This window comes from Notothenia coriiceps, unplaced genomic scaffold (assembly GCF_000735185.1).
Source record: "Notothenia coriiceps isolate Sejong01 unplaced genomic scaffold, NC01 NC01_scaffold00036396, whole genome shotgun sequence".
NCBI classification, from domain to species: domain Eukaryota; kingdom Metazoa; phylum Chordata; class Actinopteri; order Perciformes; family Nototheniidae; genus Notothenia; species Notothenia coriiceps.
This window is the reverse complement of record NW_011369097.1, coordinates 678795-700893: the sequence shown is the minus strand read 5'-3', so window position 1 is coordinate 700893 and position 22099 is coordinate 678795. Positions and strand designations below refer to the sequence as shown.

The 22099-nt window shown below is 41.1% G+C and overlaps 6 protein-coding genes across 6 annotated transcripts in view; 1 reads left to right on the top strand and 5 right to left on the bottom strand.

Moving 5' to 3' along the window:
* Window positions 1-22099, bottom strand: part of LOC104963667 (calcium/calmodulin-dependent protein kinase kinase 1-like) — a 366751-nt gene that overhangs the window by 103757 nt on the left and 240895 nt on the right. The window lies entirely within an intron of this gene.
* Window positions 905-7381, bottom strand: rps6kl1 (ribosomal protein S6 kinase-like 1). Its single transcript, XM_010792250.1, has 12 exons — window positions 7297-7381; window positions 6487-6603; window positions 6173-6346; window positions 5769-5893; window positions 5429-5521; window positions 5294-5341; window positions 4610-4742; window positions 2803-4173; window positions 2632-2721; window positions 1705-1787; window positions 1516-1611; window positions 905-1420 (listed from the first exon to the last, which is right to left on the bottom strand). The coding sequence occupies exons 3-12, from the start codon at window positions 6306-6308 to the stop codon at window positions 1310-1312; spliced, it is 2286 nt and encodes a 761-aa protein (XP_010790552.1). The 5' UTR covers window positions 6309-6346; window positions 6487-6603; window positions 7297-7381; the 3' UTR covers window positions 905-1309.
* olfm4.2 (olfactomedin 4, tandem duplicate 2) lies at window positions 8849-10798 on the bottom strand. Its single transcript, XM_010792278.1, has 5 exons — window positions 10748-10798; window positions 10490-10657; window positions 10187-10399; window positions 9950-10091; window positions 8849-9639 (listed from the first exon to the last, which is right to left on the bottom strand). Exons 1-5 carry the CDS (start codon window positions 10796-10798, stop codon window positions 8849-8851), a joined length of 1365 nt encoding a protein of 454 aa, XP_010790580.1.
* Window positions 13618-15377, bottom strand: olfm4.1 (olfactomedin 4, tandem duplicate 1). Its single transcript, XM_010792276.1, has 5 exons — window positions 15324-15377; window positions 15054-15227; window positions 14754-14966; window positions 14528-14675; window positions 13618-14447 (listed from the first exon to the last, which is right to left on the bottom strand). Exons 1-5 carry the CDS (start codon window positions 15375-15377, stop codon window positions 13618-13620), a joined length of 1419 nt encoding a protein of 472 aa, XP_010790578.1.
* lrrc74a (leucine rich repeat containing 74A) lies at window positions 16036-19736 on the bottom strand. The gene is made up of 13 exons (XM_010792275.1): window positions 19628-19736; window positions 19237-19412; window positions 19056-19163; window positions 18862-18955; window positions 18649-18698; window positions 18445-18526; window positions 18243-18328; window positions 17976-18170; window positions 17787-17882; window positions 17471-17614; window positions 17228-17332; window positions 16923-17008; window positions 16036-16664 (listed from the first exon to the last, which is right to left on the bottom strand). The coding sequence occupies exons 1-13, from the start codon at window positions 19734-19736 to the stop codon at window positions 16058-16060; spliced, it is 1938 nt and encodes a 645-aa protein (XP_010790577.1). The 3' UTR covers window positions 16036-16057.
* Window positions 20422-22099, top strand: part of angel1 (angel homolog 1 (Drosophila)) — a 7734-nt gene continuing 6056 nt past the window's right edge. Inside the window, exon 1 of the mRNA XM_010792251.1 lies at window positions 20422-20538. Within this exon, the coding sequence (XP_010790553.1) occupies window positions 20442-20538 (97 nt within the window). The 5' untranslated portion in view covers window positions 20422-20441. The remainder of the gene's footprint in view (window positions 20539-22099) is intronic.

Below are 22099 nucleotides of genomic sequence, written 5' to 3'. Positions count from 1 at the left end.
ACACACACGCAACCAGTGGCTGTCCTCACCTGGTGAACATAACTGCAGTTGTTGTGTTAGAAAAAAAGATTTTGGGAGAATTCTTTTTTGAGTACTGAGAGGTGTAGTTCTGTTGTGGAGAAATGCCCGGGTCTGGGTTTCTATGGTGCTGGTCTTTAGATCAAACAAAACAAAGAGTATCCTATTACTCATTTGCGCCATGTCATTTTCTACATACAACACAATACATGTCAACCTATTGTGTTTAAATGTCAAAGATAGAAGAAGTGATTAGTTTAATTTAATTATATTGTGTGAGAGAAGAACAATGAAAACATATTGGGCCAGAAACCAAGAAACACTATGTCTGAAAGTGTAAAATATGAGGGAAATTATCTTTATGCTCTGTTAGAAATACTATTTAAGTAAAAAAGAAAGTTTTAAAAAATAAAAGCTTCTCTGACTGTAGGTTTTGTTTCTGATTTTTTGCGTGCTATTATTGACAGAGTAGCTACATTTACAAAATGTGGCCTGGGGCATAGATAGCTTAAAAACAGTTCCATTCCATACATTGTACACAGATGCGGTGAAGGATCATCATAAGAACCAATTTGAAAGATATTAGTTACTAAGTAAGGTGCTAACTGCTAACCATGCAGTCTACTATGAATGGGAGGATTAACATTGTTTCTCAACACATTTATTTTTACTTATCACTGAATTGTATGTTAGTGGGTTGTGGAATCTTAGATGATGACTAATAAGATGGGGGCGGAGTCTAACCAATAAATAAATGTCCAACCATACAATGATAGATTTGTCATGCTCTTCGAGTCCCTTTGACGGATCATGCAATCCCAAAAAAGCACTGACTCAAAAGTAATTAAACACACAAAGACCTCGACAATGAATGAACTCCCAGGGATAGAGAAGGTAACAATTTATTGCCTAACATCTTTGTTTCTTCACAATCTTTAATGGCAGAGACTGCAGACATTTGTAATTGTCTGAATTTAGTCGAATTCAGTTCGAAGTCAGTTTTCATGCATTGTTATAATCTGCATGGATACTATAAAACCTAAATGTACCAAAATTGCATCAGGGTATCTAAAATGGCCATCATACATGAAGTTAAAATAGATGTTTCATGTTTCACCAGGGACATGGTTCACCAGGTTTGTTCATTTTTCAGTATTTACTGTCTTTCTTCTTTGGGAAGCGCAAAAGAGTACACAGAAAACAAGCCATCTGGTGCTGAATCCAGTCGAGATGTGTAGGATTCAGTGTTTTAACTTCAATTCCAGCGCGGGGATCAGGGGTGAAGCACCTGCTAGCAGCTCAGAGCTTTCCATGAGACGCTGCTGAAGAAGGGATGACACTTGATGTCACTGACGCCCCCCCCACCAGAACCCAGGCGATAGCCCGCATCAAACTGAAGCAACTGTGAAACAGCATAATGGAGAAACACTGTAAGATAAAATCTCAACATGTATTGACACTGAGCATAATGTTCAGAAGAGAAGCATGAAGTCTGACCTCAGTGAGCAGAGAGGCGGCGGCAGCGCTCAGGTGATTGGGGATGAGCAGCTGGGTGTGGGAGTGGATCCCTGCTGGGTGGAGCTGCCACAGCGGCTGCAGGCACAGAGAGCAGAGAGAGAGGGAGGTCAAGGTGTAATGTGCAGAAATAACTGTAATACTGAAGATGTTTCTAGCGTGTAAGCTTACCATTCCTGTTAGGAGTTCAAAGAGCAAAGCCCCAAGACTCCACCAATCACAAGCCTCCGTTATCCTGGACACGCCTCCAATTTCTGTCAACATACAGGGGCCGAGGTAAGTTGTACTCATGCACAAAACTTATGGAAATGTGTTGTGATGTCTTCCTATTGCTATTATAATATGCAGTACTTTGCTTCTTATTCAGAGGAAAGTGAACCGACTTAATCTTGCCACTAGGTGGCAGTTAAACACCAATCCAGAGGTGTGAGAAATATTCAGATTCTTTAGTAAAACTTTTACCTAATTTGACTAAGTGCTAAAACCCCACTGAACAAATCCATCATAAGTTAAAACATTGCAAAACCTCAATTTAACATAATTATGTAAGTATTATCAGCAAATCAAGTATGAAATGTAAAAGCGCTACATAAACATTCCCCCTCTGTGTGGAACAATTATATATCATGTATTAATAATACTGCTATATAATTTCAATGTTGCATTTTACTGCTTCAGATGTTTATGGTTGTGTAAATATTAACACTTTAATATACTGTTGGTTAGTTAAGTCTACAGCGCCATAGATTATACTTTAAAAGACAAAGGTTTGCTGACCTACTGACCTATCTGTAAAGGTCAACTTTTCATTGGATAACAAAAACAGCCCTGCTTTTACTTTGCATTTTCAAGCTGTTCCAAGAGAGGTTTTGAATGATTTATTTATCTTTAAAAGTATGAGAATCAATCTACCCATAAATCAACACTGAATCTTTCAGTTTATCACAAAGATTGAACAATGACCACATCTAGAAGAACATGGGGGTTACAAAGACTGTAATAAAGCAGTTAGGCACATGCATTAAAAACAGTACTTGAGTAAATATGCTCAATTACATTCCAGCTCTGGGTTGAGCTTACAGTAATACATATGTTTACCTGGAGCGCAGTACATCTGTTCCATGGCTTTGGAGCAGATCTCTGACTGAACCTCACTCCACTGTCCGAAAAAAGTCAGACACACTTTCCCTGTGAAGACATTGCGTCTGGTCAAAATCAGAAGTATGTACGTTCTCCACATGCATTCTCTTACTGTAATGATGAACTCACCGTTGCTGGTGAGCAGAACGTTTCTAGGGTTGAGGTCCCGACACAGAATGCCCTGCTGATGCAGACTCTCCAGAGCCAGCAGGACCTGAGCCCCCCAGACGCGGACCTCTGCTTCCGAGAGCCCCCAGCAGGTGTGCATGGCCTTATCTGCAGACCTGGAGGTTTCCACGGGGACCCTAGGCGTGTGGCACCATCCATCCACCTCTATGATGTCCTCCTCCCACTGCCCCCCCGATCCTTCAGATTTAACAGACACATCCTCCCCGTTCCTGTGGGGCGGGGCTTCAGCAGGGCCTGTGGAGAACCAGCTCACAAATGATCGCTTTTTCACAGGTGCCACCTTCTCTCCGTGACTCAGCACTTCGCAGGCCTCCTCTACACCGTCATTTGAACGTGTTTCCCCCAGAAATGTCCCCTGTTTCTCTGCTATGTTGTGGCAGAGGGTAGCCGAGGAGTGACAGGAGCTTTCTGAAGTGTCTGTGTGCTCAGAAAACACTGCTCTGTCTGTGCTCTTGATGACCAACATGCCCTCTGCGGTGGGACTGCTGTGCTCCTGCTTTAAGTCTGAAACTGTATCTGCAGAGCTGCCACTCAAAACTGATCCTTCGTTAGGGCCGTTGGTTTCCCATGATGCCCTGCCACGGATCTGGGTTTGGCAATGGAGAGGAAGATGCAAGATGGCAGGTGAGGAAGTTAGAGTGCTATTTTTACATGAGGTCTGGTTTGTACGAGGTGGTGTTTGTCCTGGCGTGCTTTTTAAAAGACAGTCAGTCACTGCATAGGGGTTTATGTGCTCCGAGTTGTGAGCTGGATCGGCAGCTTTCCAAGCGACTTCAAACTCTGCGCTGCACTCTGTCAGTCCCATTGCAGCCTGTGTTTTGTGGGGATCTGACATTACACCGAGAGCTTGACTGACCCGAGAACAGGAGAGAGGAAGAGAAGGGTGGTCCTGAGTTTGACTGGGGTGCAAACACAAACTGGGAGCTGGTGTGTGGATGCGGGTGTTGGCCTGTGTCCTCTTCAGGCTAGAATTCAGAGTCAGCCGATCGAGCTTGGTATAAAACGAGGCTGCGGAGCGCGTGTTCTGAAGACAACCCGTCTCCTCGATGTAGGAGTGAGTGCCGCAGCTCTCCAGGCGCTGCTGGGTCTCGTCCCAGGACGTGGGGAAGTCTGTGTCTGGGCTCTCATCGCTCAGTTTCTCTGGAATCACTCCTGTGCTCCCTCTGCTGTTGTGCTGGTAGTCTGTGCTGATTGTGGGTGAGGTGTAGCTGGTCTTCAGCTTGATGCTGGGCTGGCCAGAAGCGATGCATTCTGGGTGTTCCTTGGCCTTCTCGTTCCGCAGCTTGTGCAGCTTGGAGAAGAGCTTCCCACCTGGGACAATAAGGGAAAAAAATATATAGATAATATAAACATGTAGGAGCAGGTGCACTCCTAAAATAACGAACTAATAAATAGGTTGACATGAAACTTGATTTTATTCTTTTTTAAAACAAGGTTCATTAATGTTTTTTTGCGAGAAAACGACCTTTACACTGCAGGTAAATAAGCCAACAATCTTAAACTTATAGCCTAGATTTAACTTAAAATGTAACCAATTTAACACTTACACTAAGAAATGTTCGTAGTATTACAAGTTTCTGAAATGTTATGTTTCAATATGCAAACCATGCATTAAAGAATGTGAATTTTTTAGTGAATTTTTATGAAAACTTAAGTCACGAAATAGTGTGTTTTTTGAATGTTTTCTTCCCACTAGTCTAAACTCTAAAGGAACAAACAACACAGGAGGACAGAGCTATCCGCTCACCTTTGACATGCTCGAGATGCAGGTACACAGCATCCTCGCTGACATAATATCTGAGCAGCTTAACCATGTAGGGAACCCCCTGAGGAATGATGGTTGGCTTATCCCTGCTCTCCCAGCTCGACTTGACCAGACTCTGCAAGAACACACACACACACACACACACACACACACACACACACACACACACACACACACACACACACACACACACACACACACACACACACACACACACACACACACACACACACACACACACACACACACACATTGACAGATCTTTTAAATATGCACTTATTAATATGTGGAAACAACATGGTATTAAATCAGACATGGTTAAAAGAAAAAGAAAAAAGACTGCTTGGATTGCCCCTTTAGAGTTCAGTGCCTGTGTGTAACCAGGTCTCTATGGTCACTGCAATGTGAGGTGCACTTGCATAGGCTAAAAGGGTGAGAGCTCTCAGGAAGATCAATGCAAGATGATACTGGGGGAGACAGGAGGGAGAGAGCACCCATCGACTGGCCTGCCACAGAGGGCTGGCTCGCTGCCAGACAACAACCCCCGAAACATATCCGCTAACACTGGATGGATCTTAAAGATGTAAATGTAACAAAGGAATGGCCAATTTTCTTACTCACTTCTGGTTTCCTTAAATATCTAAATATACAAGAAAACTGACTCACCTTCACGACAAACGTCTCCTTGTTGACCATGCTTTGGACAATCAGGACCTTTGAAATGAAAAACAAATCAAGGAGTGTCAATACTCAAATACATCACTCAAATGGAAACAATGGTGGTAAGTGTTTCTGTCTTACCTTATCAGTCACCCCCACCACCTTACACATCTCCAGGTCCTCCACCGGCGAACTCAAGTGTCTGATTGGACGGAATCTCAGACTGCTGTAACCCTGGTGATTAAAGCAACCCAGGAGAAAGAAATATCGCAGTATTTTAGATTATTAAGGCTATTTTGAGCATAAAGTTTCAAAGTAGGCTAGGTCGTGCTTTTTTATGTTCAACTCACAAGGAGAACAAGCAAAAAATGCTGATACGACAATATTAGCTAATAATACGTGACTGCTGTAAATAACTCAACCCTACAATTAGAGTTGAGCTTTACTTTTTGTGAATGACAGTAAAGGATGACAGTCTTACCCCTAAGTGAGAGCTTCCCTTCCCTAGGTTGTCCTGCAAATGCGTTATGAAGATCTCTTCAGCTCTCTTGAGATACTGGGTTGTTTTCCTCTTGACAGCCTCCCGACGCTCCTTGTTTGGGTCCACTATAAAAAAAAAAGTGAAGCTCTATTACACTATAATGTAAAGTGAAGTAACTGCAGCTGTGTGACCCTGACCGGAGCACACCTCTGCTCCTGGGTTAAGGATTGGTTCCACACAGCTAACACAGGGAAATCTCTGTTTAACCTTGGGTTTGTGACTTCCTGTTTTTATTCTGGTCCACATGTTCCAATCACATGACTTATGCCAACACTCCTCTTCCAATGGCTCTTTATCACAAAGTCTTAACCAATGGTGTGACAGACCAAATGTTGTCCACTTACACTGAACCCCATTGAGCAGCAAGTCCACCCCGTTCTTGTAGTAGCTGAAAGCGGCCTCATAGTCCTCATTGACCTCGCTGTCCAGGGCCATGTGGATCTGCTTGGCCGCCTCCACCAGGTAATCTCTCTTCGCCATCGCTGCCTTGTTTTGTACCCGTCAAGGACCGGATGGGCCTGAGCACAACATGGAAAGTTCGAAATTACATCTGATTCAAACATGGTAGAAAGTCAAGTTGTGTCTTGTTGAATAAGAAACTGAAACCTAATTTTGAATGGTCGTAAACCAATCTTACTTGAGTTAACTTGGCACTTACCTTTGCTCCCTTATCTTATCAACAGTAGGACACATCTCTGTCTGTTGTCACTGGGCTCTGTGTGTGTCTGCCCCCAGTGCATCTAAGGTAGAGGTCTCTGTACCAGAGCATGATCATCTGAACCAGTGGAAACAAAGAGTTAACCTCCAGACCAGCACAGGAAGTGAGTACAAGCCTGTGTCTACTATTTCTGAATGATGAATGGAAAGAAGCAGTGTAGCAAACGTCCAAGATGATAGGGAGGTGACTCAGAGCACTGAGGCACATTGTCGTGTGTCTTTAGGGGAAATAAGTTAGTCATGTATCTCCAACAGGATAACCTAAATGTTACACTGGAGAGGGTGTCCACACAGCAATCTGACTATACTACCCAAGAAATATATGGTACAGTGTGGTCTAAATACATAAACCAAATCACAGGAAGTGGATTATTTCTAATACATGTGCTGACACATCAAATCATCAAATATTATGCAATTAGCTTTTGTTACATATTGAGATGTATCAACAGTCAGACAGAGAAGGCTAATGGTGACTATAATAGCTCCCATTGATCTGAAATATAATGTTTCGTTCCCTTGGAATTGGCCTACACACTGAAAACACAAACATCACACACCCCATCCTGGTTACAGTCAAGGAGGCGACATCATCTAAGGAGTCTTATGAAACGCACAGCGCCATCCCCAGTCTCCCCCATCATCATCTTACTAGCAGCATGCACTCCCACAGCAAAACAACTGGCTATCAACCATGGTAAAGAAATAAAACCATAGCACCGGAAACAGGCAGATACATAGCGTACTGTACCTGATGTGAGTGTGAGGCTTCCATGCCCCGGACCCTCCACCATCCAGCGGCAGCAGCGGCAGCATCAGCAGCGGGCAGCGGCTAGTGCCTCCAGCAGCCTAACGCCCTCCTCTGAGGAGCAGGGAGGAGCGGGAGCTGAGGCAAGGCTTCTGATTGGCTGAGCGGGATGTCACTCAAAGGTCCCATTTCACACAGGGCTCGTGCTTCCCATCGTCCAAACCTGACAGATAGTGGCAAATTTAAAGAGACAGTACTGTTTTTGTGTGCACTGACTGAAGGACATTTTTAACCCTGATTGTTTTACTTCCGAAATGCCACTGTGTTGTCTAATGAAACATCCTCTATGAAATGTATAATATTATTGCTGTATTTATTTAATTTCATCCACTATGAATGGAGGTATCACCCTGCCCAGAATCTATAATCTACAGGGTCGTGGTGCTCAGTACCAGATGGAGCCAGGCTCCAGTCACAGCACAAAGGAGAGTGGTTTCCTTCCCAAGGGAGGGCCGGTTTACAGAGGGGGGGGGGAGGGGGTTAAAAGCTTCAGCCTCAAGCAGGATGGTAGGAGAGGAGGAGGCCTGTGGTGTATCAGATGCTGCAACCTTATCTAAAAAGAAAGAAGGGGTCGTATTTAGTGTAATGCATATTTTATACCGGATGAACGTTTTTAATATATTAATACCTGCTCTATTATGCTAGAAATTGCCTGATACAGTGCTGTACAGGTTATACTAACACAATCAAATATTCCGTTATTTTTTGGATTCACAGTTTCCTGATTAGCATCACCATCAGAGGATCAAAAACTACCAGTTACTTTCACTAGACTTGAGATATTTAATTTCAATTTCTCCTTTCAGTCAGTTTTTATTTTTGATTAGCTGGGACTGTAGGGTAGGCTAATAGGTTTAATATATAAAAAAAACTGCAGATGTCGTTTAACAGAGCAAATTATTGTTGAATCTTCCTGTTCCTCTAAGTTTGAAAAACAACATTACATGGGATGTACTGTTTTTACAGTACTTGCATCTTTGTATTGTTTTTGTTAAAAAATAAACACTGTGTATTATGTTTATGGCACATGGACATCAGCTCTGGCAACCCTCACCCTTGGATCCATATTTCATTTGATTTAAAACCCTTCTAAACAAACTATTCAATTACAAATGTACAGTATGATAAATGGATCTGTCTACTTTAATTCTTATGAAAAAAAAAGAGATGTGAATACTAGATTGAACATACTGGATCTTACTTTTAATGATATATAAGCACTTTTAATTGTTGCTTGTTTTAATTATCTAAAACAAATCTTCAATCGTGCCATTTCTTTTAATGTTGTATATATTAAAACATTGTGAGCAGCATTATTTATTTGCATAAAAAGTCAAGGCAATTGACCCAATTGGAATGCTTCAGTTAGATTTTATTCAGGAAAAGACAGTCTATGTGATACAGTACACAGAATTATAGACCTGCAGTGAGGAATTGAGTAAATACAGATTCATCGTATCGATCACTATACGTAGATCACAGAGAGGAGTCATCATTATTTGTCAAACCTCACATTGTAGGACACATAGTAGCCATTGTTGTACATGTAGAGCTTCTGATCGGTAGGATTGTAATGCAGGTTGGTGTATTTCTCTTGGAACTTTGAGAAGTGGATGCTGAGGTGTTTCTCCTCATTGGTCCTGGTGTCGTACGCATAGAAGATCTCCTCTGTGGTCAGATCCACTGACCTGGTGGCGTACATAACTCCACAGGCCATGAAAGCGTTGCCAGCCAACTGCTTGTACGCAGTGGTGCTCCACTCATTTTCAATGCCGAAAGATTTCTCATCTATTTTAGCAATGACAATTTTACCTTTGCTCGCCTCTGTGGCATACATTACCCACAAGCCATTTTCATCTGCTGAAAAGTCCATGTTCTGATGGGGCGAATAACTGTACGAGAAACTTGCACTAGCAGATGGGATCACTCTGTAGTCATATTTGACAGTGGTCAGGTTCAGTTTGCTCATGCTGAAAGGAGTGTTGTGCTGGTAATATATGGTGTTACTATGTACAATGTAATTGTTACCGGTACCTTCCCACCCATTTGGTAAGTCATGGTGTTTCAATGCTGACCTCAGAATCAGGTTTTCATAGTTGGAGTACAAATAGAAGTCATATATATAGTGACTGGTGTACGCACCGTAGAAGTACATTGATTCATAGCCTCTTACAGGTTTGGAGTCTTTTCCCCAGCCCCCATATTGATAACCTGCATTCAAATGAGCATTCAGTTGGACCACCATTGGCTTGCCAATGCTCATTATTCCTGTGCCATTGCAGTTGCCTGGAAAGAAGAAAGAAAGAAGCTAATTATTATTTTTAACCCTTACAATATAGCTGAATTTAACGGTTAAATGCTCTCCAAAATATTTTCTAGGTCAATTGTTTGGTCTTAAAAATGTAAAAAATAGTAAAGAAAGTTCATCCCAGTTTCTTCAAGTCCAAGGGGATGTCTCTAAATGTCTTGATACGTCAGTCCGAAACCCAAAGATGTTTAATTTGATACAAAACAGAGAAAAGCAGGACATCTCCATATTTGAGAGGCCAACATTTTTCTGATCTGTTATCCACCATCAGTTGAATAGTTGACTTACCAATATCTGGCTTGATTACATCATGGTCCTTCTGGCAATCCTCCAGCTTCTTCTGCAGCTTAGCGAACTCAAGGCGGATCACCTCCAGGTTGCTCTTGTCGAACGTCTCCAATTGGTTCACAATGAGGGTCATGTTACGGATCTGGGAAAAAACAAAAAAAACAAGTGTAAATTTGTTATTCTAATAAAGAAGAAATCTATGTTAATTAAAAGTTATTAAGTAAATAGCTCTTTCACCTCAATATACAGACTGTCAAACATGGGAGAGGTGGAGTTGAGGGAGTCTTTGAGCTGAGACACCAGCAATTCAAACTCTCTGAGCTCAATCCTGAGCAGCTCAAAGTCCAGTTTGATGTATTTGTCAGCACTGCTCTCCAGCATGGACACTCTCACAGTCAAGTCGGACAGTTCCTTCAAGTAGCCCTCCAACGTACCCACATAGCTTATCATCTGAAAGAGTGAAGAAAATCAGCATGAAGTTGTCACCAAAATATATAGAAAATGCTTGGAAGATTACCGTATTAATCAATCTTACTGCACCTTGTTCATCTGAATGTCCACCTCCAGGATCAGATCATGGCTGACTTGCTGCATATGCTCAACCCGGTCTGCAGGGAAGGTGATTTTGGGCAGATACACGTGACAAACACACTGACCTGACTCACTGACTGAAGCAGTCACATTGCCGGACTCCCAGTCATGCACGGGCTGATAATCAAAAAGTAAAGATATTGCCGTTAAAGTTGATTATAATAAATGACCCATATCTCCTGCAAATGTTAAAGAAAGTTCACTTACAATCCAGGCCAAAGCAGGACTGAGCAGCAGCAGCAGCGGAATTGGAAGCATCCTGTCTCAGTTTACCTCTCAAGTGTCTCCTCTGCAGCCTTATTCCACGCTTTTAAGGACAGCTCTTATCATTTCATCAGCAACACCTTCTCTCTTCCCATAGTTGTTAATTGAGCTGCCTGGAACTTCAACACAAGACCAGCTGTTCATTCACAAGCAGCCCAGGATTAATGGCCTTATCCTTGTTTGCTCACAATAACATTTGAGGAAGAAGTCAGGTTTGATCAGAACATTGGGGTGTGGATGAGAAAAATGCCATTTGTTGAACCTCATAATCTTTATGGCCTGTTAGGTGAATGTCGCAAGTGTTAGATAGGGATCATCATATCCTCAGGCACACACTGTGTCAGGCTGTTTAATATAATTGCATCATTTATGATATATCCTGCTTAACAGGTTGTGTTTGTTTGTATAGTTATTACCCTAAAAGTCAGTTCTCACTGTGTTGTGAATGAAATAATCAAATTGCTTCTTTGTATAGTTTACTCCACATTGTAAATTGTATAATCGTATGCATGTGACTTGTGTGGTGCTTTTAATCAGTGTAGTTCATGGGAAGGAGACACTGAGCCATAATGGAAAAACTTTTAGTAAAATGCTGATTTAAACTCCCGAAAAGAGATTGTTTGCAGTTATGACTATTATTATTACATAACACATACGTTGTATAGCTGGCGTTTTTATCCGTAAAATTGAAACCATCAAGTGCAACAATTTGGAGTCAAAGACGTTTTTTTTTACTTTATTTTTATTCCTTTTTATTTAAAAAAAAAAAATACATCAAGATTTACATGACTACACCTGTTGTGCATCCGGTATAATCATTCCTGTCCTCCTTGGACACCAAATGACATACCATTGATTTGATGTGGTCATTCTTCATATTGTAAAAACATTAAGAACACAATGCAGACATTATCATTCTCCCCATCAACAAAATGATCAAACAATACCTGAACTGTTATGTTAGTAAAAACCAGTCTGTCAAAAACCAGATGAAACAAGTCTAAGGAAATGAAAGTAAATGAGAAGGAAAACAAAAAAACAAAAAAACAAATAAAGAGCTGCTGCTAGAGTTCTGGTGTTGCCTGTATTGATGACGACCACTTTTTACTTCCAATCTATCGGTTTTCAGCTGTAGCGGAATCAACGGTTTAAACGTTTCAATTAATTAACAAAGGAATTTAACTATCATGTAATCACAGTAGATGGTCCCTCCCCAAACACTGAATATATCTGCTGCGTGTCCCCCTCAGTCTGCCTCTACACAGGTCTGATTGATTAATTAATTATGGGTGCATTTCCTTCAGATGCGCTTGTCCCTGTTTCAGTGCATGCCGTCTCACTGGAATAGCTCACTGGGAGAATTATACGTTACAGAGCCATGATTAATGATTAATATCATTACAATGTAGACTTTTTTATTTCATTGTGTCATCCTTGACCAACTTAAGGAAACAAATTAACCTTAACTAACGAGCTGCTGATGCATATTATTTCTGCTGTTCATTGCAGTTTCACTCTCCCATTGGATTGTTGTCATAGTGAGGTGCAAAACGTACATGATTAGAGTATTAAATTGTTTTCCTTTATTAATCTTGTTGGGATATTTTTTGGGACATTAAAAGTAGGTAAGTAGGTAAGCTTGAGAAACCAGCTCGAGATACACTTTTTGTCATATTCCATGGAATGCTCTTAACATCCCGATAGCAATGAATATTTTAAGTGCTTTGACAAAAAATCCATAAAAAAATGTCATCTGTGGAAGCCGTAGTACTGTAAAAAGTACGACCAATCATTTTAGCCGACCCGGCTAAAATAATTGGATGGCCTACCGGCCTGTCAGCCTTCCATCTGTGCACAAACTTATCTCGTGCCCTCATTGGTCATGTGCACGTTCGTGTGTGTTGGAGGAGGGGCTCTGTAAGGAAGTGGCAGATTTTTTCCGGCTGTGTATTTTCAAATTCCAGCGCACTCGAGCTGGTTTCTCCAAAATTACCTACCCCACCTTTAACTTGTCATGGTAGAAAAAAGACTGGTGTTACTAATAGAAATAACGATGACTCTGTTATATTCAAGGGTTGTAGTTGTGAAAATGGGACAGTGACCCTGAATTTGAGTTTGCTAAATAATTCAGCCATAAGTAACTTTAATTTGATAATAAATATGATAATTTAAACATCAATGCTTTTACTATATATATATATATATATATATTTTTTTGTCTACCTTGCCTGGCTCACTAAAACAGATGTACCGTATTATAAAAAAGGTGAAAACAATCTATTGCACAGGTCGGTTGTGCCAACATTGGTAGTTTGTACACACATTATAACTACTAAGAAACCTCATTCATTGATCCTGCAATCCAGCATTTTCTAATCAAGTGTAATACACAGTATATACCAAACAGAATCTAATAATAGTGGAAATAGATTCATTCCTTTGTATGTATGTAATTATTATGTTCTACTGCTTATCAAGTAAATGGGAAAACAGATATATAATGTTTGATGTATCGTTAGAAATCTGTTGGGCATTTTTACACTCCTTCAGTGTAAAAACAAACAAATATAAAGGACAATAACAACAGTTAGATGATCCTTCACCTATTGACTATAATTCAATTTTTTATAGAATGAGTGGGTAAAGAGAGTATAAATATAAAAAACACTCATCACATCTGAACAAGGAAACACTTGACACATTTTCAATGCTTGAGATAATTTATTATAAATCAAGAAGTTTAATTAATGCACTTTATGAACTTCAAGAGGAAAACTAGAGATATAATCACTGCTAAAGTCACAGATACAGATTTAGGACAAAAGAAGTGGTGGTTCCACTGTGGCTTTAGTGGTGTAGTTAAACCACAGGTGGTAGTTAACATAGTAGCCATCATTGTACATGTACAGCTTCTGGTCAGTGGGATTGAAGTCCAGGTTGGAATACTTATCCTGGAACCGTTCAAAGGGAACACTGATGTAGCTCTCTTGTTTGGTTTTGGTGTCGTATTTGTAAAATATCTCTTCTGTTTTGATATCAACTGTTTTGACTGCATACAGAACGCCACACACCATGAAGGCATTGCTCACGCCTGGTTTATAGACACTGGTCTGCCATTCCTCTTCAACCCCAAAAGAAAGCTCGTTTATTTTAGCAATGACCATCCGACCAGCGGACTCCTCATTGGCATAGGTCACCCACAGGCCGCTTTCATCAGCCGCAAAGTCAAAGTTCTGATTGGGGGAGTTGGTGTAGGAGAACCTGCTGCTGGCTCTAGGAATAACCTTGGACTCATATTTCCCTGTGGTGAAATTCAGTTTGGCCAACCCAAACGGGTTGTTGATCTGATAATAGAGAGTGTTGTCACGGAAGATGAAATTGTTCCCTGTGCCATACCAGCTGCTGTGTAAATTGAGATGCTGAAAGTGGTTTCTCAAAAGGAGGTTCTTGTAGTTAGTGTAAAGCCTGATGTCAACAATGGAAGCACTGGAGTACCCGGAGTACCAGTACATAGATTCTCTGTGAGGAATAGGCTTTGAGTCTTTCCCCCAGCCTCCATATTTGTAGCCTGCATTAAGATTGGCATTCAGTTGGCTTACAACGGGCTTGCTGACCTTGATGATACCTGTGTGTGCACATGAACCTGCAGAGAAAGAGAGAGGGGAAATTAGAGTCCGAAAAAACTTAGATTTTAGATGTGAATATCGTAAGGAGTGAGCTTACCAATGTTCGGGTTGAAAAGCTCCTGGTGTCGTCTCTCGCACTCCTCGAGTTGAAGCTGCACCTCGATATACTCCCGACGCGTCACCAGAACCAGGTTCTTGTCGTAGGTCAGCTCCAGCCTAGTCAGGGTCTGCACCATGACTGTGATCTGGGTGTAAACACATTTTTTGGCATTGTGGATTGGCATTATACTGGTAATGCGTTGACTCCCATCAAATGTACTTACCTGTATATGCAGAGACTCAAAGACAGTGGTGGAGCCTTTAATGGAGAGGTGCAGCTCTTTAATCAGAGCCTCCGCTTGTTTGATCTCAATCTTTATCTCAACCTTGTCGGCATCATTGTATGCATCGGGGTTCTTTTCAATTTTTTCAATCTGTACTGACAGCTCTATTATCCTCTCTTCATAAGCTGTCAGCTTTATCTCATAGTCCTCCAGCTGAAATAAAATGAAGATTTTACATTCTTTATTGAAGTCTCAAATATGTTATCATATACTTTCGTATGCTTCAATATGCCTGTGCACCTTGCCCATCTCCAGCTCCAGTTTGTGTGAGATCTCCACGGCTGTCTGCTCTACCACCACCAGGTCTTTAATAGGAAAGGTAGAACTGGGTAAGAAGGCATCACAGGTGCACCGGTCCCCACTTCCACCTCTGGTCCCATTCCTCGCACTGCCCTCGCTCAACAGGCCTAAGCGCTTCAGGCAACAAAAAGAGATGGTCACATGCTGATACAGTAGATCATCCTCAAAGAATAAAGATGAATCAGTGGATCTAAGTCATGCCATACATACCCCCCAGGCCATCGCTGAGCTGAGCAGTGCCAAGAAGTACAGCGTGTCGATCATCTTGATGCAGTCAGAGTTGTAATGATTGAGATAGCAGGACCTTTGTGCTTTTATAGCCTGTGTCTACATCTCGCAGGTTGAAGCACCTGTCCTTGTTCACATCACAATTAGTCAATATGCAAAACTTGATGTCATCGTCAGCAAACAGAAATGAAATACTCTTATGTTTGTTTGATTTATTTATGAGTGGGTGTGCATCAGAATTCAAGGATTAGATGATGGGTGGGTCTACCATCTGACAGAGTTCCCAAGCAATATGAAATGTTTTTCCTGATGGTCTGAACCCTGAATATACTCTGCAAATATAGAGATTAGATAAAAAATAGAACCTGTTTCGGATTTGTAAGCATACCTGTCTGTACCGACTACCCAGGGAAAGGTCAGAGAATTTAAATGAATGTCTGTATTTTTGTATCATTTGCCAAGACTTGGAAGGAAAGGAGTAATATATGTATGTGTATGTGTGCAATAACGTGTAGATTGGAGTGGACTGTAAACTGAGGCGGGTGTGATTTGTATATACATCTCCATGAATGTTATATATTTGTGGAATAAATAAAAAGTTCAAAAAAATTAAAAATCCCAGAAATATTAGTTTAAATCGTTTTTTATTCAGACAGTGTAACAAAGAAGTCAACAAAAAAACGTGAGATTTGAAACCAGTACACAGAGTTTTACTGTCATTTGACATTTTTATTCTTCAAGTCTTTATCCACACGTTTTGTTGTTTTCTTTTTCTTTACTTTCTTGGTTTTGGCTTTAACCACTGGCTGCTTGGCATCAAGAGCCGGCCTGGACCTGGTCAGGTGGTTTGCTGTGGGGCTTAGCTTGCTGTGGCCGAACTCTGAATCGGAGCGTATACCTTGGGCAGAGACAGATTTCCCTGGAGCAGAGCGGGGGGAGTCATCCAGCAGGTTGGGCTGGGAGTAGGAGCGCATCCCTGGGGAACTGGTGGGACGGTAAGGCGTTGTGCCTCCCAACATGGGCAGATGGACATGCTCATTGCTCAGATTACTGACGGAATAGCGACTGCTGTTGGACATGACAATATGGTGCCAAGAACTGAGGGGGGTGGCAGAGAAGGGCTGCGGGCCACCACTTGAATCATCTCTGGGACACCCTGGAGATATGACCATTGAGCTGCGTGGTGTCACAGCGTCCACGGCGCTCTGGAAGGTCTTGAGGATGCGGTCGCTCTTCTGCTTCTCCTTCTTCTGACGAGACTCAACCTTCCTCAGCTGGCGGCGGTGATCCCTCATCATCTGTTTCCTTGTATCTGCCAGTCCCCTGCACAGAACATCAAACAACACACACATCCGTTTTTTGTGAGGTCATTCAAGGTGAAGATCTGGACAAGTTCCCAGCCCATAACTAAAACACACACAGTTTAACTGCACCATCAATCGAACAATAATAAGACTGTACATTGACAGCAATGTTGTCACTTAATTTTTTTATATCCATAAACCTTGAGATATCAATCCCTGTGAAGTAATTGAGAAGGCCCACCTGTGAGTGTGATTAAACAATCGAAGACTTGCTTACCTGTAGTCTACCATTCCTGTCCTGTCGCGATCAAGTCTCTGAATCAGCTCCTCGATTTGGTATCGATCCAAAGGAATACTTGATTGCTATCATGGTTTCACAAAACAAACAAAAAAAGTCAGTCACTAAGTTTCTTCTTGAAATCATTCACCAGTCCCTTTCAGTAAGCTTGATTCAATTGATTCACAGTGTAAGAAAGACTTGAAGAGCGCTCTTCACGCATGATTTCAGAGGACAATTTCATGGTAGTCTGCCTTGCGAATGTCACTGACAACACAGTTAGGAAGATCAGTTTATCTGTACACCTGCACCGCCTTCCTGAAGTCAGCGACAGGGACCCGCATGGTGCCATCTTTGTCAATGTTCCGGAAGAAATCCCACAGACGTAGCTTGCGTTGATCCAAATAATCCTTCAAAAACATTAAGACATTTTGACGATTAACCAAGCAAAAATAAAGAGGGATTTGACGGCTTTTTTAAACTAATATGTCTCATTGTGTCAAATAAGATGCCAGGACTACTTATATTAATTTTCGACTGACACAGACCTGGATGACTTTCATTGGATCAACACGTTTTGGTGGCTTCTTAGCGATAAAGCCACCGACCCCTCCGTACTGTACATCCAGGCCGGGATGCTCCTGGCATGTCACCTCCAACAGGTGCACAAATGTCTCAGTTACCAGCACATTCTGCGTGGTAAAAAGGTGACAACATATAAAACAGACAAGAAACAGGGTATTTATTGTGATTTATTTTATATTGAAAGGTCTATTTGAAAGGTTATGAAATGATATGACAGAACAGTTAGATCAGGGTGCCAAAAAGACAGACAGAGACAGACATTGAACCAAAGAAACTCACACATATGTTAATCTCCTCCAAGGCAGTTCTAGGTGTGTTCTTCACCACATTAACCAGGGCCAGTGCTCCCTCTACTGTTAGAGAGTTGTAAGCCAGCTACAGGACAGTAAGAATAAAATGTCACATTCAAATGTACCTGCACCACACACCGATGAGACATGTTAGCTTAAAACAACATGTTCCACCCACCAGTAGGACTCGGAGTGTGTCGTTGAACTCGAGGCCCCTGCAAAGCATGCCGACGCCCTCATTGGTGAGGCGGTTGTTGTTAAGGTTGAGGTGCACCAGAGTGTTGTTGAATTTTAGGGCCTCTCCCATGGCGAGGGCACCCTCATTCCCAAATCCGTTCCATGACAAATCGAGGTGTTTCAACATCATATTCACCTAAATATAGGGAATGTGATCAGCTGTTGTATACTGAGACAGTGATCAAATGAATTGATTATACATCCAAACCTTGAGTCCAGCACAAAATGCCACAGCCCCTTTCATTCTGAGATGGTTCCAGCTGAGATCCAGCACCTCAAGGCCCTCGTTGTTTGCTGTAGGAATGGAAGGTGGAATCACAAAATAAGGCTTGGCAAGTTTGTAATTTAGTTCATGAAGCAAAGCTATGCGTTTAGCAACTCAACAAAGACGTTCGAAAATGTTACCATACCCAACAGTTGTCCTAAATGTTCCCCTCCTTTTCCACAAAACTCATTATGGCTCAGGTCTAGTTCCTTTATTCTGGAATTGGTCTAAATATAGAAATATTAGCATCATAATAATGGCAAAAAGTAACCAAATATAACTTCATAATTTAGACGTTGTTGCATAAAAATCATTGTTGTCGACTGATCATAAATAATAATAAACTTACCAACAAGGCATCTGCTAAATATTTTGCATCATCATCAGAAAATCTATTTCCTGTTGGAAAAAATAGAAATATGCTAAACAAGTATAGAAAGTATCACACATAATAATCTTGAAACGTTTTTCTTTTTTAACTGAATTTAGTGATTTAAATATACAGTGATATCAACTGTATCAAATATTGTATTTAGCTTATTATTTTTAATTTCCACACTACCTGAAAGTTTCATAGATTTTATTGAAATGTTGTCCAGCAACACTTTAGCCATATACTCAGCTCCTTCAGACTGCAGATAGTTGTTGGACAAATCCTGTAAGCAAAACAGATGATGGTCCAATATGCTGCACAGATGTAAAGGAGAAAAGCCTCCTGAAAAGCACTTGTGCCCTCCAGTGGTTACTCTGACATACCAGGTGCTGCAATGTGAAATTAGCCCTCAGCATCTCCACAAGGTATTTGGCTCCTTCAGCTTGAATATGATTGTCTGCCAGTTCGAGAGTATCGATATTCATATCAGCCTAAATACAAATATAATATTAGAGATGTTATATTTTAAAATGTCACATTCAATAGCATGCCCTTTTAACTTACCACTAGAGCGATAGCAAGTGCCTTGCACCCCAAAGGTCCCAGCCCATGATGATTGAGGGTCATGGTTGTGGAGTCAAGGTTTCGTATAAAATAGGAGACTGGAACTACACCCACCAGCCTGCAGGCCTCGAGGTACACTTCAGAAATAGAAGTCTTATTGTTGCTCTCTTCTTTTTCTGGAAATGAGTGAGTACCACATGGGCCGTTGGTTACAAATACGGTATTTAAGTTGTGTTTCACAGCAACACTTCAAAACAAGCGTTCTATTTTCATTGTTTTCATTAATGGTTTTTATCATAGATTATGAGTTGACCTAACAACTTTACATGAGCAGCAAAATGCACTATATTTACTCCAACAATTAACCCAAAAATGTATATAATTGACTCACCGTCTGACTCTAAGTCTGTGTCAAACTCATCCTCCGTGCCCTGCTGTTCAGTTGGTGATGGACAATCATCCTCTTTTAAGCAGAGGGACTCAAAAGAGAGCATTGACATTGCTATGCTGTCAAAGCCTATATCCAGATTAAATCAATTTTTGGACTCAAAGGGAATACAGTCCTCTGGTTATTATTTCTCAATGTGTTCATGTGTGTTCTGTATGGGCTTGCACTGTGAAATGAAATAGGCCTGTGCTTTCCCGAGGGTAACTCTACCCTGCAGGTAACATCATATGTGTAGTGACATCAACAATTTATGCCTTGGTGTGGTAAGCATGCTGTGTTTTTTTTAGCATCTCTAAGCAAAACTGTAGGTATGATGATACAGTATGACACTTTGTGAAATGGTATTGTTCAAAGTAAAATGGTATTTTATAAGATGCTATACATTCTTACATCAGCTGTACATTCTTACATCAGCTGTACATTCTTACATTTTATTTTATTTTATTTAGTTTATACAAAATGATGTGCAAAAGGATGCTATTTCAAACTGTGTTATATTACATTTATTTAGAGTAATTGTAAGAATAACTCATTTTGTAATATACTGTAAAGTCCAGGAATTCAGTGCAATACAAGAAATATGAAAGAGCAGATAGTAAAATAGTAAAATAAAAGATAAGGATAACAAACATGATGTTAACCCTAACTTTCACAGGTTTAATAGTAAATAGTTTCTCCCTGACCATTTGTACCACTGCCTCATCACCACCCGCGTCATAGCATAATGGCGCTGATAACCACCAACTTCACAGCGCGCATGCGCAGATCTCACAACATCAACATGATTGTCAGCATACTGTACTATGTACTCTACCCGCTGTCACGGTCCATGACAAGTCGCCGTCTACACGCAGGTAAATAAAATAGCACATTGCAAAGGTCCCGGGGTAGGAAATTGTCCTTGTCTCCACGTGCATTGGATTTTTTAGAAGCTATCGGCTAACGTTAGGTTGTGGCTCGCTGCTCACTGGGCAATGTATCCAACATGTGTTGGCGTGACTGAGCGTTGTCTTGTGAGGGTGATTTAAAATAAAACTTTCTTGTGCTCCCACAGCTAATATTTCCTTCTTTATGATATCGTAAACTTAATGCACATTATGTTTTTGCTATTCCGCTAACTTAGCTCACGTTTTTTTTAGAGCCTGAACTTTCCCAACGTGGTGTATGACGTCACGACGTTGCCATGTGGGACTGTTTTGCTTTTGTATTCAATGAGGCTCCTTTTTTGTGTCACATTTAACCCTTCTGTTGTGTTCGAAAGCTGTTCTATTTCGTATATGGCTTCGCCCTCTAAGCCCTAGATTCCACCGGGGTTGCATTCCGATCATCCAAAAATCAGCTCCTAAATTCTAACCCTATCTCCTATTCCTTGACCTCTGAGTGAAACGTCACGGGGTTAAGGGATAGTGGATAGGAGAATTCAAAAGGACTTAGGAGAAGAGACTGCGGTACTTTAGAGAATCCGAATGCACTTTCACTATCCGACGTCTTTATGATGCGCCAGCGGACATCATTGTGTGCGTCTGCTGCTGTGGTGAAACTATGGAAACTACAGTTTTCTATAGAACGGACTACAACATGGATGTTTAAGAATGAGGGACTCATCTAGAGACTCTGCACCGTGCTCTGATGCTGTTGTTTTATGCTTTATGAACGTGGACAACAGAGAAACATATTCTTCATGACCAAAGTTGTAATTGAAATAAAAAAGGAAAGTGAAATTATGCTCGTCACCCTCTCCCTCCGGTCCACATTAATACAAATGATCCCAATACGTATGATTGTATGAAAATATCTTAAAATAAATACAAATGTATTTATTATAAACGTTAGTCCTTAACACCTATCACTGTGTATATCACCATTCAAACATCTTTTAAAAGTTGAACAAACCCCACACAGCTCAGTGAAATGTTGACTTTATTTGATAATTTCAGTAAAAACTAATGTTCATATTTCTCTTTTTGATTATAATACTGATGAACGTTCAAAACAAAGCACTTTGGCAACTTACTACATACGTTTTAAAATGCTTAATAAGGACCGTAACTTTCATGATACAACTTCATAATCGTTTGTTTCCGTGAACGGCCGACTGTTGTGTGACGGCAAATTCTGCGGCTGCAAGGGATTGTAGGGCAGCATTTTCTCCTCTCCTTTCGTTTAGGGAGGTCCAGTGGTTCCTAAGCTAAAGGAGGTTATAAAGGAAGTTTGAAACCGCCTTTCGTATCATTCTAGAGAATTCGAACGGCACTTATAATGGCTGCCACTGAGGGACTTCCGGGTCATTTCACTCCGTTAGGAAGGTTCCTAAGCTAAATGGACTATTGGACTGCAGCCTCTGTTCCCTCCTGTCTGATTACCTGATTGTGTTCCCCTGGTGCCCCCTGTGTTTTCTCCTCCCTCCTCACCTGT